The sequence below is a fragment of the Tyto alba genome, unplaced genomic scaffold, assembly GCF_018691265.1.
Source record: "Tyto alba isolate M040663 unplaced genomic scaffold, T.alba_DEE_v4.0 Super-Scaffold_46, whole genome shotgun sequence".
Lineage (NCBI taxonomy): Eukaryota > Metazoa > Chordata > Aves > Strigiformes > Tytonidae > Tyto > Tyto alba.
Window position 1 is genome coordinate 2,566,910 of NW_024881322.1, and position 16,247 is coordinate 2,583,156.

The window sequence follows — 16,247 nt, forward strand, 5'->3', positions numbered from 1 at the left end:
TGTAGAAGCTCAAGTGTATCTGCCTTCCGATGAATGAAAGAATAAGGAAATCATGTATTCAGAACTAGTTAGAAATTTTTTTTTTTTTTTTTTTTTTTTTTTTTTATTGAATTCCCCAATTTAATTGGAGTTGCTTTCCTGAGATGGAACATTTCTAAGAGGCTCCCAGATTCGAGAAGCGGGCACTGTTATCCCCCTCTCCTTCCGTCTAAAGGTTGTGCCCTATTTTAAATACCAGTGTCGCTTTTGGTGATGTTAACAGCCTTTTGGCAGTTCAGTGCTGTCCGTCTGCACAGTCTGTCCGTCTAAAGTAGCAGAGCCTGAGAAGCTGATCTCCTAAGGGAACTCCAACAATATCGACAGGCTTGATTGACATAAAGCCAGTCTCTCTCTCTCACCTCCACTGAACTCTTAGAGAAAATTCAGGGCCCGGCTGACGAGAGATAGGGCTTTAGCCATTGACTTCCATGGGAACAGAATTTGAACACTAGCAACTACTGCCGTCTCCTAAAGCAGCCCTGAATGTCTTGGCAAATGCTGTTTAGAAGCACTATCAATTTGATCCCACTTCCTTCTCAGGACTGAAAGCCAAGTTCAGGGCTATTTATGTCTTATTAACTAGAGCAGGCTTTGGGTGGGAACTACAGCAAGCATTTAAATCTTCTCCTTGAAAAATGGGTTATGGCTTAATGAACCTTGTTCAGGTTAAAGCTGTTATTTATTCTTGATATTTGTATCTGATACTGTCAGGTAGAAGTCAAAGAAAGAGCAGTGCCTTCTATCTTGAAGAGTTTATCAGGATAGAATAGCCTGAAATTTGTCTGAAGTGAATCAATTCTCACTTTTCTGACAGGAAAATACCAAAACTAGATTTTCCAGATATGCTTCAAAATACCACACTAGCTCAAAACTTTGAGGATTTCAAGAAGCATACAAAAAGATGTGCTTATCGGTTCAAAATATGAACATCTACAGATATCCAAATTCCATTTTCTATTAAGTCAGCAGTACAAAAGGTGAGAGGAGAGGCAGGGACACAGGTATTTCTTTTCAGTTGGTGTGTTCATACAGAGGAAAGGGAGAAAAGTAAAAATTCAGTCCATAAACTGAAGTGTGTCTGTCTGGAATGGAAGAAAGCCAGAGCAGAAAAAGTTTAACAGATTCCCCTTTTTGTTTCTTCCTGCTCTGAAGTATTTTGGGGTGAAATACCCCATTTCTGCTGCAATCCTCTGATATTATTCATGTAATGTTGATATTGTTTGAATAGTTCCTAAATATTTTTTTAAATTGATAACCATAGTACCCGATTGAGATTTTTTTCTTGTCTTAAGTAGTTATTATTTTTAAAGCACTTCTGACATATCATGAAACCATTAAAAAATAATGCTACTTAGAAATAGTTTTGTTGATGTAGTGGAATAGGATACGCTCTTTCTGGTATCTTCTGTTGTTATGCATTTGATTAGTAAGAATGATGGTACTAATGTCAAATATTCGTGTGCATCAGATCTTGCAATGCCTAGAGAACGTTTCTTACAAGAGATTTCAAGAGGGATGAACTAAACCAGAGATTTGAGTTCTTCTGTGTCCTTAGAGCAATGTGTTTGAACTCCTAAGATTCTGTTACACTCTACCTTGTGTCCTGAAAGAAGAGATTATTAATTTGATTTCTTTACGTTTTGAGGTTGGTTACCGTAATCCTTTCCAGGTGTAAACCATTAAGACTTACACCACTTCAGAGCTAATAAGATAATTTTCTATCTTGCTGGATGTTACATGCCTGTGTTTTTCAAAAAACCCTGAACAACCCAAAACCGTCTTATCTGGACTCTTCCTGTCAGAACATTTTCTTTTGGTCTTTTTGCTTATATTAATGTTGATCAACACAGGTCGACTTTTTCCCCAGAATTCCCCCCAGTTTGCTGTAGGGGGAATATAACCTCCCGCGCAGAATCCTGCCTGTGAAGGCCGTGGAACAATTGTCCTTTTCCATCTTCTTCCCTACCTCCTGAAAAGTCTGTACAGTGTTTTTCATGCTTTTTCTAGATGGGGGTGGGAAAGTTGTTGGGTAGTTCTACTCAATCTCAGTCAACTTTGAGAAGCCCTGAATCAACAAATAGGAGGTTGTCAGATGGTAACGCTGAATATGGGGAATTCCAGAAATGGCAATAGGTTCCTAATTGTGGTCGGCTAATATATAGAGAGGATATGTAGTAAACCATGTGATTTCCTAGCTTGCTCAACCACATCATAGTGTATGGGCCAACACCACATGTGTACATTAGCAGATGATGATGGCATGTGTAAATATCCAAAGTGCAGATTGTTTTTACATGTTCCTTCTAATGGTATCACATGTTGCTTGATAGTTGTTCAGTGCCTAAACCAAAAAGCTTTTGAAGCTTCAGATGTGATGTTTAATAGGTCTTTCTCTAATGCTGGCTTAGCACCTGCCCCTCTCTCAGAGTCCCATCAAAGTGAATTGCAAGTAACCACTCTGAAATCATGCAGCATCACACTGTGGAGTAAAACTGGTGAAAGTACAGGGCAGTCAGCCCTGTAAAATGTCTCCAACTGCAGAGAGAATCTCCATAGCCACCTGGATGCTTTTAAACCTTCATTATTTTAAATTTAAAATGGTTGGCTGAGCATTGCTTCTACCAAAATCTGATACAATAATCGAAGTCGGAGGTGGGGAAGGACTTCTGGGGTCACACAGTCGAGCTTTCTGCCAATAATGGATTGTTCCCTGCAGTTCAGTTTCTAGTGACCTTGGAAATTACTAGCCTGGTAAAATGGTAATGAAAAAACAAAGCTGTTAAAGCTTCAGAAGTAGCCAAAGTGATGCTGTCCCAATGAGAAACTGTGTTTTTGATGTGAGATTCTGTGTGCATTGCTCTTTGGTTGCAGTTTTCAAGTGATCACAGTTTTAATCTATACTTTATGACCCATTTTGAGCTGGCTGTATCTAAGAAGTTGGGGGAGGTGAGCTTGTTTTAGTATTATATGTACTTATCCTTTAACCAAATCATAATTTTTATTACAAATAAGTAAGTCAGCAACTTGACAAACCCCCTACTGCAACATTTCCTTCATATCCCTGTACTGTTATTCTTTCAACATTTCTAGTCTCCCAGAAACAGGAAACAAGGAGGAGAAACCAGATTCGTTGCTTTTTTTTTTTTTTTTTTTTTTTTTTTTTTTTCCATCAAAGCCCCTGGTTAATTAATAAGAGCCGCTATTTGTTCTTGCCTGGGAACCCAAAAGTTCCCCAAAAGATTCAGATACAACACATCATTTTTAGATTTCCTTCAGCCTACGCAATATTGGCATACCTGTCTGTTGATGCAGGCATTTAAGGGCAATCCTGACATACACCTAATGACGTTGGTCGAATTTGGCCCCTCTTTTAAGAAGGAGGCAGCAAGAGCAAGCTCCCACTGGCAAGCTAATTACAGTTTTGGCTGAAAAATATTTTAGGAGGCTGTTAAAAGCTGGGTAGATGGGAAAAGATCCCAAGACACAAAGTTCCCTTCCTGCTGTACCCATTTGATGTGTGGTAATTTCTTCACTAGGGGGCTCAATTGTGAGCTGCCTTTTGGGGTGTGCAGCTCTGTGAATATCCTTTCTTCCCGGGGCTCTGGCCCCCCGACTATTGTATTCACACCCACCAAATCTCAGTTGGAGAGGAAAGGGGTTTTCTCAGCTGCCAACTTGCTTAAAAGAGGAGCTAAGAGGAAAAGAAAGCTAATTGGACTCTGCTTGGCAAAAGTCTTTATTTTATTCTGTTTATTCAGATTTTTAAAGGATCGGGTGCCGAGAAACACAGAAATAGTGAGAACACTTATTCCTTAAACAGATTCTTGCAAAGTTTTTACAATAAAAACAGAAAGCTGCTTTAGTAAAGCCGTGTTTATCCTTGCACTAATACTGGTCATGAATACGTGTCTAACTTAGCTGGAACTAATGCCTGACTCTACTATTCCACTACAGCAACTTAACATTCTGCGTAGGCTGATTATTTTTTCAACAATATTTGCTAACTTCTTTTAAAGGCTGCCAGTATATGTTTTTTGAAGCTTAGTTAATAAGAACAGCTGCCAGTGGAGTCAAGGCTAAAAGAGGCAAAAAATATCTGCAGAAGGCAAGATTTTACTTCAAAAGATCAGTATGACAAAGCACTACTGTTGCTGGTATAATCACTTTCTTGGGGGGGGATGCTAATATAGACTGGGTTTCTTGTCTTCACAGCCCCCACTGAGCCTTTGCTGTGCAAATTTGCTGATGGAGGGCAAAAGAAGCGCCAGAATCAAAGCAAATACACACAGAATGGAAGGCCGTGGCCCAGAGAAGGAGAGGTAAGTGCCACGCGGCAATTATTTTCCCGGGCTTTGGCAGAAGTCAGCTGCAGACCTGGAGATCTACCTGAAGAAATCAGATTGCACGCAAAATACAGTAGTTTCACACAGAAAAGGGGATATAAGCAGGGGAGAGAGAGAGGCTTATAATAATGTGCAGAGTGTAAAGTTACAGGAAAGAAGAATTTTAGAGCTTGGTGTGGAACTGTGAGCAGCCCGGTCCCGGTGAGAGCGCTCTGTCTGCAGCCAGACCTGAGCCCAGTATTCTCTTACTGGTGTGCCACCAGCTCCTGTGGTGTACCTTTTATAAACCCCAGCTCAGTTTACACTTAAGCAACTCAACAGTGGTATTTCCTCCATATAGTTCCTGGTGATAAAACACCATTGGGGAATAGGTGGGTTGGTACAAAAGGGAGAGGTGCATTTGCACATCAAAACGTATGGTCCATGTAAAAGTTTTCTAAAAGCTTATCTGATCTGGGCTCTTCATTCTATCCGAGACAAAACAGTTTACAGTAGCCTCAGCTTCATCATGTGCACAAAGTGTAAAAAAGGAAAAGACATATAACGGTTGCTTTCTGTTCTGCTGCAAGTCATTACTGCAGTTTCCTTTCTGTGTACTTGTACATGAAGTGACTCCAAATGTGCATGGCATAAGAAAGGAATTCATTCGAGTCTTCAAGAGTTTGTTTACCCTTCTTGAATGTTATTATAGGATAAGACACTTCAATATACGAGGCAGATCTGGTCATAGTGCCTTCTTATGCATGATTATAGCTATGAAGGCTGAAGGACTTACAAGTATTTCTATCCTAAACATTCTTTGTGTTTATGATCTAGACTTCAACGAAAAAAAAAAAAAAAAGTATGTTGCTCAATTGTGACCCACTGGAATAAAACTTGGTGGGTTTTGTTTGTTTGTTTGTTTTGTTGGGTTTTACTATATTTACTTAAATTTTACAAAACAAACAAGAAAACTATTTGGTATTTCTAAGTTACGTGTTTCTAGAGGGTTTCTGCTATTTTGTAACTACTTGATTTTGCTAGCTTTTGCTTTTCAGACCATTAGCTTGTGACATATATACTCATAGCACAACTGGTGAGCTCCTAAAACAAACAGAAAGGCCTCTTGAAAGCACAGAAATTTCTCCCTCCAGCAAGGTGGTTATTGTACACTGTTCCAACAGCAATGCTCCAAAATATTTTTAGCTTTGTGGGCTGAAAGTGCCAGTGTGGCAGCCACATTTGCTACAAGAGACTGCAGAAATCTCCAGAGGTTCGCTGCAGTCTCTTATGTCGTAAGTCTCAAAAAAGAGAGACATCTTCTTAAGAGCCATTATGGTTTGTCATGATGTATACAGAGCTTGAAAAACAAAGGTCTATCTGTAGGAGATACTAATAAACCCCCAATAAGGTCAACAATCCATATTTTAAAGACCTGTAAATCTCTGTTTAAATAGTAAATAGCTGTTATCTCCACTGTTCTATACTTCCTTCAGTTCAAATCAATAAACAAGAGAATATAAAGTTAAAGACATCAAGCCACCATTATGCCTAGGGCCTCAGGGCATCAGCTTATTACATCATATGTAGTTTATTTGCTGCTAGTGGAGTGACTCATATTAGGCACAGTGATATCCCTGTGACCTAAAGGCAGGGTGGAGTTGGTGTGTTTATAGTATCAACATTTAAAACCAAGTTTTCAGTGCTGGGAGACATTCCTTATTGTTGTTCACAGCCAGCTACAGAGCTGTTGTCATGGTATAATCTACAAATGTGGAAAGATGGTAAAGATACAAACTCAAAAATATTTCAGGCCAGGAAAGTGCTCTGTTTTCTTAGATTTTCTTAGATTTTCTCTGTTTACTAGCATCTAGTTAACACCTTGATGCACACTGAATATTCGCTAGTCAAAGCATCAAAGACAAGAATGCATGTTCTCTTTTACGGTCACTCATTTATTGTATTTCTTCCCCATCAGTGTTAATTTTCTTATTTCCAATGTAAAATCCTTCTGTATAATTACTCTTACGTTTTATATGCAATAGGGTCTTTCTAACACTTTGTCCTTTAATGATCTTACTCTAAGCATGACGTACCATTCTGCTGTTCTCCGTGTAGCAGCACTCAAGTAACCTTCTTACAATTACTCCTGTCAACTTTAATTTCTTTAAAAAAGAACAGGCAGTGAGTAGCGAGAAATAATTGATATATGACAAGCGTCATAGTTCTGATTACAAATGGGATCTGGAAATATTCCCTTCACCTCTGCTTTTCTTGGTTTCTTCCCCAAAGAAAAGCATTGAAATAGTGTCCAAGAGATTACTCCCTCAGTATTTCTACCCTGGCCAAGTCCTGTGGTATCTAGACCAAGATGTTTTTTGGCTATTGTTCAGATAAGCCTTTGCATTCTTGAATACTTACGTGAAGGGCATTTCTAAAAGTTCTGAGGTTTAACCAGCATTAACACTGAGTGTGTGAGGATTATTGCAGATCCCAGAGAAATGATACTAACAGTTCTGTCACTGGCCTCAAATTTAAGCGTGCAAAGCAGAGACAGGCAGCTGTGCCCAGTGCTCTGCTCTAGGGGGGAAATGGCAGGAAATTTAGTGGGGAGGAGCAGGTTTGCTGCAGTGTTACCTCTCCGGCCATGGTGTTCTCGGAGGTTTTGCTTGCTTTTATGGAGAACTTCTGGGAAATTTTATGAGAAGCTTACTTTTTTTTTTTTTTTTTTTGGTAAAGTTTTCAGGCTGTACTGCAGAATGTAATAGCAAATCTTATTCCTACCCTACATTTTTGTAGATTACTTCATAACTGTATAGAAAAACTAGTTGCCTGTTAAACTAGCATACTTTTTAAAGTCAAGTCTTTAGGAATACACTGAATTTCTCCAGGGCTTTTCAGGGTTCTTTTTTGGTACTTGGTTACTTGGCCAGTTGGAACCGGGGAAGAACACCTGACCTTGAATTCCACTTTCTAGTCCTTACCCTTCCACTCTTGTTTGAAGCCTCAGGAAATACTCAGCAGTTGTACTGAGGATTTGTGATGGCTGAGCAGTTCTGGACTAAGGAGCCGAGATCTTAGATTACTGATGTCTTTGTAAAAGGCTGTCGAATTAAGCATCTAACATACACATGCAATAAATGTACAGTGAAACCTGCAAATGTTGGAAATATTTTCAGTGAAATTCTGACCTAACAATTGTCACAATTTCTGCACAAACTTTGATTTTTTTTCAGACTAGTTTTTCCTGAGTCACACTGGTTTAATTCAGCACTCTGTTTTGAAACTTTCCCTGACAAGATCATGCTGAGATGGTGATAGAGGGTAATCATATTCAAATTCCATTGTAAACTATTTGATTTAATTTGCCTCTAAATTGCAGTTGACAAGTCTAGAGATGGGTGACATATCTCCAAAAAAATGTTCATTAGCTGAAAATGCAACTGGGAAATCAATAGTAGTTATAAATTGACATCAGACTGGATTAAAAACTGCAATTTAAATTTTACAACATAATCTTGTATTTCAGATTTACTCAAACACTGTTTTGGTTATTCAGAAATAAAATCTTTTTATATGTGTATTTAAGAGAGGGATTATTTGAAATTTATCTGTTAGAAAGGGAGAATTCTCACATAAAATGAAAACAAATGAAATGCTTTGCATCAGCCCAAAGGTTATTATAGTTTACATTGTTCTAGAAAGAACAGTTCTAGAAATGGTATCCGTTCTATATCTGGTCAGCCCAAAGTGATCAAGTTTTTTCTTTACAGTCACGATATTTTGAAACCTCTGAAACTTCATTTGCAAGTTTCTGTAAAATTTCAACCATTTGAATATTTGCGTTGTCTTTCTTGCAAGAGAATATCACCATGACAGAAATGGTGCATATATCACAATAGCAACACGCACCATTGAATGTGACCTCCTGGCATTGAATTTGGTCTGATGTCTATAATGGTATTTAATAATTGCCACCAATAATTCTTCTATTGATTGCTTTCTTGCTTCTGTAATCTGGGTTACATTTTTGTTTCTAAAAAACCAAGAGGTTAACCTCTGTTTCCCCACTTCCCTCTCTTCCTCCTTTCCCCCCCTCTCTTTTGTTTTCTTTCAAGATCAGTTGGTGAAACGTCTATAAAGAATCAAACATGTTTTTAATTCTTTCTTAAAAAAAAAAAAAAAAAAAAAAAAAAAAAGGTGACCTAGTAGTTTGGGAATGTTGTTTTTGTTAACAGTTTCTCCTTTTATCTGCTACTCATTACGATTTTGTCTAATGCAAACAATAATTTAGAAAGAAAAACATACAATAGGTAATTTGAGAGACTTCCCGTTTTTTTTGTAAAGTCAGTACCAATGAAAGCCTGAAGCAGTTGATTCTGGAGCCAGTCGTCCCTTTTTTACTAGCAGCAGGCATTTAGAAATTATTAGTAGATCTGTGCCAGGGCCATTTATAACTCAGACATAGATTTCTTCTTATGCTTCCAAGGAGATAGGTAATACTTAGCCGTGTTTCATAATCCTCAGCATCTAGGGCTGATGTACTTTATACCCAGGCAAATAATTTTTTCTTTTCTGTGGGGGACAATTCCCAGGCCTGTCCAGATATGCAGTAGTACCCTCATATGCAAACCCCAGCGCAAAGACATTTACTCTATATTCAGGGTAAGTGTAAATTAGACATTGGTCAGTATTTTGCTTGCTTATTTTCAGCAGGAGATTAGTTTAGCAAAGAGAGGAATTGAACATGAAGAGAAGCCTACACAGAGGGAGAAAGTAGAAGGGGAAAAAATAACTGGCAAATAAGTGAAAAGATACAGATCAATGAGTTAAAAATTCTTCATGACACAAGATGCTGTTGTTGTAGGCAACATTTTGAAAAGGTGCCTAAGTGGCACAAGTACAAAAAAAAAAAACAAACAAACAAACAAAAAAAAAAAAAAAACCAACAAAAAAACCAACAGTTTAAATGGTTGGATTTTGAGCTTATAAAGCACGTAGAAATATTTTAAAATAATGGCCTATATGTTATTACTGTGTCTGAAATTACTATTTTAAAAGGGACTGGTTTTACTCATAGTAAGGGCCATGGTTTGCTTAAAGTAAAATCAGGACTGTACCTGCTCTCTGAGATTAGTTTTCTTAGTTTTCGTTTTGGCTTTGGATTTCCTTCTGCAGTGAAAAATGTTGTGCCATTTGCCCCCGAGTTTTTCTTGCAGTTGGGTTTTCCTGCAAATTCTGCCGCTAAGACAGTGTTTTCTTATGCAGAATAAGCAGATGTTGGAGACAGGGGACAAGGACGTATCTTCTTCCCCACTCTGCTGTATCCCCAACAGATATTTGGTGGGCTGTCATTTTCAGTAGTGCTGCAAGTTATCCCTGGAAGTCTTCCCAACTCACTGTAACACACACCTAGATGTGACTGTGACCCACAGCTGATTTAACAACGGATCAGACTGATGGCAAAATGGGTGTGCCAGATCCTCCAGAGCAGATGGTTCATAGACCTGAAGATGGGAAGGTTAAATACATGAGTTGGCTGTGGAAACAAAATAATTACGTTTTACTATCTGTCTCTGTGAGGAGGATATTATCCTTTTTGTTTTCTTTTGAACTTTTGTGAACTTCAGCACTTGTCTTTTAACTCATCAGATAAATTGAAGTGGGAACAAAGTGATGACCCCAAGAACAGAAGCCGTGTGGATCGTATCATAGATCACAGAATCACAGAATGGTTTGGGTTGGAAGGGACCTTAAAGATCACCCAGTGCCACCCCCTGCCCCGGGCAGGGCCCCCTTCCCCCAGCCCAGGGGGCTCCCAGCCCCGTCCAACCTGGCCTTGAACCCTTCCAGGGAGGGGGCACCCACAGCTGCTCTGGGCACCCTGGGCCAGCGCCTCACCCCCCAAACAGGGAAGGATTTCTTCCTTAGATCTAACTTAATTCTCCCCTCTTTCATTTTAAAAACATTACCTCTCGTTCTATTCCCACACCAGAGTCCCTCCCCACCTCTCCTGTCCCCCCTTTAAGCCCTGGAAGGCCGCTATAAGGTCTCCCCGAAGCCTTCTCTAGGCTAAACAGACTTCCAGTCCAGTTATGTAGAACAAAAACGGTTTCTTGTCATTTATCTCGGTATCTGAACTTGTCACTGTGCTTATCAGCTCAGCCTAAGACCTTTCGGAGGTTCATGATCCACTTCCGAAGTTTCACCTCAATACTGTATGTTTTTCTCTCCACAACCACTTTTTTCTCAGAACTTGCAGTTGCTTAAGGAGCACACATCACTGGGAAATGCCCCATTTCTTTCATATACGTTTATATATTTGAGAGGTGTCACATTTACATTCTAGATTTCTCCTTCTCTGAAAAGGAAAGGTGTTTTTTATTCAGAATTAAATTCAGAAATACTTCTAATGTGGAATGTTTCTGACAGAACTGTTTAAATAATCAAGGGAAGGAACTCTGCCAAGTTAACTTTTCTAGTGACTGAGCTTATTTTATTAAATCACTATTTTAAACGAATCTCTTTTGGGTTGTTGGTTTCTTCCCCCTCCTCTCTTCCTTCTTCAGAGTGTTTCAGTGAGAGCATCTGCTGTCAGGGCACAAGAGATCCTTCTGCTGTGATGCCTGTCAGATATTAGCGGTGGTAACAAAACAAGTACAGGAATTTCAGTGTTGAAATTTCAATTGATTCCACTGTAGTAGCCAAGAGTACACCCATTCCCTTAGGATGGCAGTCCTCCAGCATGAAAAATGAGGGGATGAGTCAGAGAAGATGGGGAAGAAAGACTTATCATCTGGTCTAACTCCCACATTGGTTCACCACACAAATCCCTTGAGTCTTAGGGTACATCCTTACTTTTCCAAATCTCACCTTAAGGAGGAGAAACCCAGGGAGCCTTCTGCTTGGAAAACCCACCACATCAGTGGCTTTCACCCCTTTTTAATTTATAGGCCTCTCAATTTTTTTTTCCGATGGGAGGGTGGCCCCCTGCACCGTAAGAAATCCTGCGGTGACAGCAGCCTTGCTTTGGGAAGATGCTCCAGCACGAGGTGTAGGCTGGCCAGAGCAGGTTCAAGGAGATAATGTGAAAGATTCAGCTCTGAGGAATAAGCATAGGACATCTCTATAGTAGGTCAATATTATGGTGAATTTTTGCACAGAGTGAGGAAAGGACACGTACACTGAGAGTAGGTGGTGGTGATGTGTTGGTGAAGTTGTTCATGAAAGCTGCTTCCCACAACACAGAAGATATCACGCAACCTGCAATTTGGTCATTTCTAGGTATTTGTGTTTGCTGGAACAGAGATACTGGGCTGATAAAGGCTGTTCTTGTGAGAGTTCACAGAGATTTGGAAGAAAAATAACAATAAACCCACCTTATTTCACATGATATTGAAGATGTGATCTTTTTTTAATAATCACTCCACAACGTAATCATTCTTTGAGAGATTTACAAATCCAATTTACATAAGCAATGCAAATGTGATGGTCTAAGAGTCTTTTTAATGAGGCAAATGTGCTCATTTATGTTCAAATCATAACAAAGAGAGGGAAAAAAACAGAAACAGAACACCTTGTCTTTGCTCATGGAAAATTTTTCACAGTAAAGTGTTGAACAAAGACCTTCAAACTTCCTGAGGGAACCCTTGCCTTCCAGAGGCTTTCTGATATTTCTTGCACTTTATTAAAGAGCTTAAATTTAAAGAAAGGTGCAGCCTGGGTCTCTTGCTATTAGAATCCCTTTGTTCACCGATGTCAATAATTAGAAAGCTGCAGCAACAAAATAGCAAAAATCTTCATTCCTTTGTCTTAAGTTTAGACACTTTAGTAAAAATAAGTGATAAGTAAACACATACCGTTTAAACAGTCTCTTAAAAAGATCAGTATTTTAAACGACCTGGTTTTATTTCCGTGTCACGTGGCATTCTGAATAGACCAATCGTTGAGAATGGGTTTTATTTATTATTATGTGTGGGACTGATAGCAAATAGCTCTTTTTATTTATTTTTTTTTTGTTTGGTTTGGGTTTTTTTGGGATTATTTTAAGGGATTACATGTTGAAATGTTGAAGTGCAGCTTTTTAATTCAGTAGCTGAGTGTATGTCCATTATCTGAGTGCTGTAAAAATTTTCTGGTTCAGTTGTTCCTTCATAGAAGATTTATCTGACAAATATTTTCCTAAAGTGGCATTCTATCATCAGTGCCACTCTCCAGGTGGCATTTCATCTGGAAATGTCACTATCACAAGAAGGAATAAGACCCTGTCCTTCCACTGAAACATGAGCAAAACGAGGGAGGAAAAGACCTGGAAGGAAATACTCTTCAGCACAGCAGAGGACCACTACTGAGGCATCAGCCAGTGCCTTGGTATAGTTCATAACATATTAAGCACAGTGACAGCTATATCCAGTTCTGGTTTTGACGGGGTAAGCTGGACCTCTATCTGTGAAAGTCTGAGGCCAACCCTAATATTCAGTATTTGGTAGTTTTGGAATTCCTGTTTGTGTGCTATGGAAGAAAGTGCAGACAATTTTCCAGTAAGTTATCATTGCTCATCAGTTTTTATCCCTGATGAATGAGGATGCTTCAGACCATAAATCTTTCACTGGTCCAGGCTAACTATTGCCTCTCCTGGGCTTCCAGCCAGCATAATTTTGTAGGGAGGAATTACACAACTTGGTAGAGAAAGAAGTAAATAGTCCCCTGTTAGCAGCTATTTGAAATAGCAGCTGTTTAAGGCTATTCAGCAGTGGGGGATGTTAGCAATATTATGGGGCAAACTGTAGGTGATGTTCCATACGCACATATTGCCACACGCTGTGTCGTATTTGTCTAATGTGAAACTTTCATTTACTGGGAAATGCGATAGTGATATTTATAGTTGTCACTGCTGAAGTACCTGGACAGGTTCTGGTCATCTGTCACCGTGCAGTATGGATGTGGAGCATGGATAAGGAGATGAGTGTCTAGCCTTTCGTGCTTTGTACTTGCCAGGACCATAGCAGTGTCCCTTATTCCTAGTACCAATAACGTGGTATGGTCATGATGCTAATACGTCGAGAACGGAGTGTGCGCAGTTTGTCTGCACGCACCCACATGTGGGACTGGGGAGTGATGGGACCGGGGTGTGATGGGACCGGGGTGTGATGGGACCGGGGCGTGATGGGACCGGGGTGTGATGGGACCAGGGCGTGATGGGACCAGGGCGTGATGGGGCCGGGGTGTGATGGGACCGGGGTGTGATGGGACCAGGGCGTGATGGGACCAGGGCGTGATGGGGCCGGGGTGTGATGGGACCGGGGTGTGATGGGACCGGGGTGTGATGGGACCGGGGTGTGATGGGACCGGGGTGTGATGGGACCGGGGCGTGATGGGGCCGGGGTGTGATGGGACCGGGGTGTGATGGGACTGGGGTGTGATGGGGCCGGGGTGTGATGGGGCCGGGGTGTGATGGGGCTGGGGTGTGATGGGACCGGGGTGTGATGGGACCGGGGTGTGATGGGATCGGGGTGTGATGGGACCGGGGTGTGATGGGGCCGGGGTGTGATGGGACCGGGGTGTGATGGGGCCGGGGCGTGATGGGGCCGGGGCGTGATGGGACCGGGGCGTGATGGGACCGGGGCGTGATGGGACCGGGGCGTGATGGGACCGGGGTGTGATGGGACCGGGGTGTGATGGGGCTGGAGGACGAGCCGAGGGTCTGCACCAGACCGCGCGCCCAAATAGCCATGAGACAAGTAACTGGAAGTGGTGGAAATGTGTGTTCACAGGTCGCCCGTGGACACTGAGCGTTGTTAGGGCTCCAGTGAAAGAGCTGCTGCCATTACCCTCATTTATGTCGAAGAAACTAAAATAAGAGCAATTGTTCATTTTCCCCTTTCCTCCCAGCCCGCCCTCCCCTGTTGCCGCTTTGTCCCCAGGTCACACTGATGTGAGCTGCGGGATATAGTGAGCTCTCATCCAGGCAACTCTAAGGACCATTAGAGCTAGAAACTCCCTTTTTCAGAAAGCTTGGATTTCTCCTTTCCCAAGGAATTTTAAGGGTTTTTTTTCTTAGTCTTGAGTGGATGTGTGATGTGATGTTAAAATGTCAACACCTTGATTTATAGAGAATATCTTAAGTTATTTTTAAGTTTAAAAAAAAAAAAAATGTTAGAACTAATTTTTCTGTCCCTCTAGGGCTTGTACATACTATTTAAGTTGTCTTTACCAGTGCAGGAATATAAAAAGAGGGCAATAACAAATTTTACAAGTGTTGAAAAGAGAAAGGAAAATAAGAGCGGATTTTTTCTCTAAAATGTATTGCAGACAAAAAATGTTTATGATATTAAAGTTTTATTGGCTCTCTTTTGGGATGAACTGTATACATTTCCATTAGTAATTAATGCAACCTTACCAAACAATATTGTATGCTGAGAACGTATAAGACATAAGAATATAAAAACATGTTGAGTAGATCATCCCTTATGATTTTCTAAGCTAATTTCTTTTTTTGCATCAACATTAGCAGTGGTTGGGGTCACCCCAAATTTGATTCTTTGACATTTTAAACTTGCAGAAATATCCATTTTTATTTTATTATGATTTGTATGAAATTAATGCATTTTTTAAAAATAGTTATATGTTCTTGGCCTTAGTCTCCTGAATTATCCTTTGCTTGAGAGATAATATTTTATTAAAACAATGGCATTTTCAAGAAGCAAAGGATTTGCCCTAGCATCTGCTTAAAAGAGTAATGGGAAAAATATACAAATTTAGTAATGAAACGAGCATATTTTTTTTTTTTTTTTGGCTACGGAAGGTAGTGTGGAGCCTACCCTTTCAGATCAGAAATTATTTTTGGCTTCTGCAAACTTGGACCATCTCCTCTTAGACCAGTGTGCAGCTGCCGGGCTAACCTGGCTCCTCCAGCAGTGCTGCCCGCTCTTTATCACCGGAGCATTTACCCTGGCTGCTCACCCGCCTGCATGGGAGCCGGCCAAGCCCAAACGCTCCCCTGACCTGGCTGAGCAGCCAGCGGGAAGGGGGGCAGATGCCATTATTCAAAAGTTCCTTGGTAGATGGGTCCGAGGGCGTTAAAAGCTCCCACCAGAAGCGCAGCCCCTGCCACGTGGTTGGTAAAGCACCCCGTCCTGCAAGCCAATGCTGCTGTTTCCAGTCTCAGGCAACGAGCGTCTGGGCTGGGGGACAAGAGGGGAGAAGCGCGGCGCCTCGGGGTGGGATGGTGCCACGGCTGTTTTTCAGCTGCTCCCCAAAGGAGAGCAGCACCCTGAGTAACGGTGGCCCTCTCCTCTCTGCTTCCAGCCCCGCAGAAAAGGAGACCTCTTCCCGTCTCCTGGTAGTGCCTTACGAGTATTTCACAGAGGGAGGGGAAAAAAAAAAAATAAGGAAGGAAGACAAAAAGCCAAAGCAAATGCAGTATGTGGGAGGAGAGCTTGTCAGTCCCATATCTTAAAGAAGATGCTGGGGAGCAAGCTAGTCCTTCCCACGCAGCCCCGACTGCTGTCTTGGGGCGTCAGGTGAAGCGGGAGATAGAGTCGCCAGCCCTGCTCCCTCCCTGCCTTCCCCGCGGTACCCGTGGGTGTATCAACCAGTGGATGTATCACCAGCAGTGGTGATGGTTGTTAACTGGACACCCTTTTTGGCACTGCCAGATCCTTTCACACAGGTCACCGTCTGTTTGGTTGTGAGAGGCAGTCAGAAGGCTCTGTGTTGCCCATTAACAAATTCTTTTGCTGTCCAGGCCTCTGAAGTATTTTAGAAGTCTTGTTTAAAAGCTCAAGCACTTTTTTTTTTTTTTTTTTAATTTGGATTGGTCTTTTCTGCTTCACAGCCCACTGTTAGTTTCTTGTCTTGTGGTAATGAATTAACTGTAAGACTGAG

At 41.1% G+C, this 16,247-nt stretch overlaps 1 protein-coding gene across 6 annotated transcripts in view; it reads left to right on the forward strand.

The window, feature by feature from the left end:
* RBMS3 (RNA binding motif single stranded interacting protein 3) overlaps positions 1-16,247 on the forward strand; it is a 721,589-nt gene that overhangs the window by 625,606 nt on the left and 79,736 nt on the right. For all 6 annotated transcript variants that reach the window (XM_042806473.1, XM_042806470.1, XM_042806471.1 and 3 more), the window contains one exon: positions 4,252-4,358. In XM_042806473.1, coding sequence (XP_042662407.1) covers positions 4,252-4,358 — 107 coding nt within the window. The remainder of the gene's footprint in view (positions 1-4,251; positions 4,359-16,247) is intronic.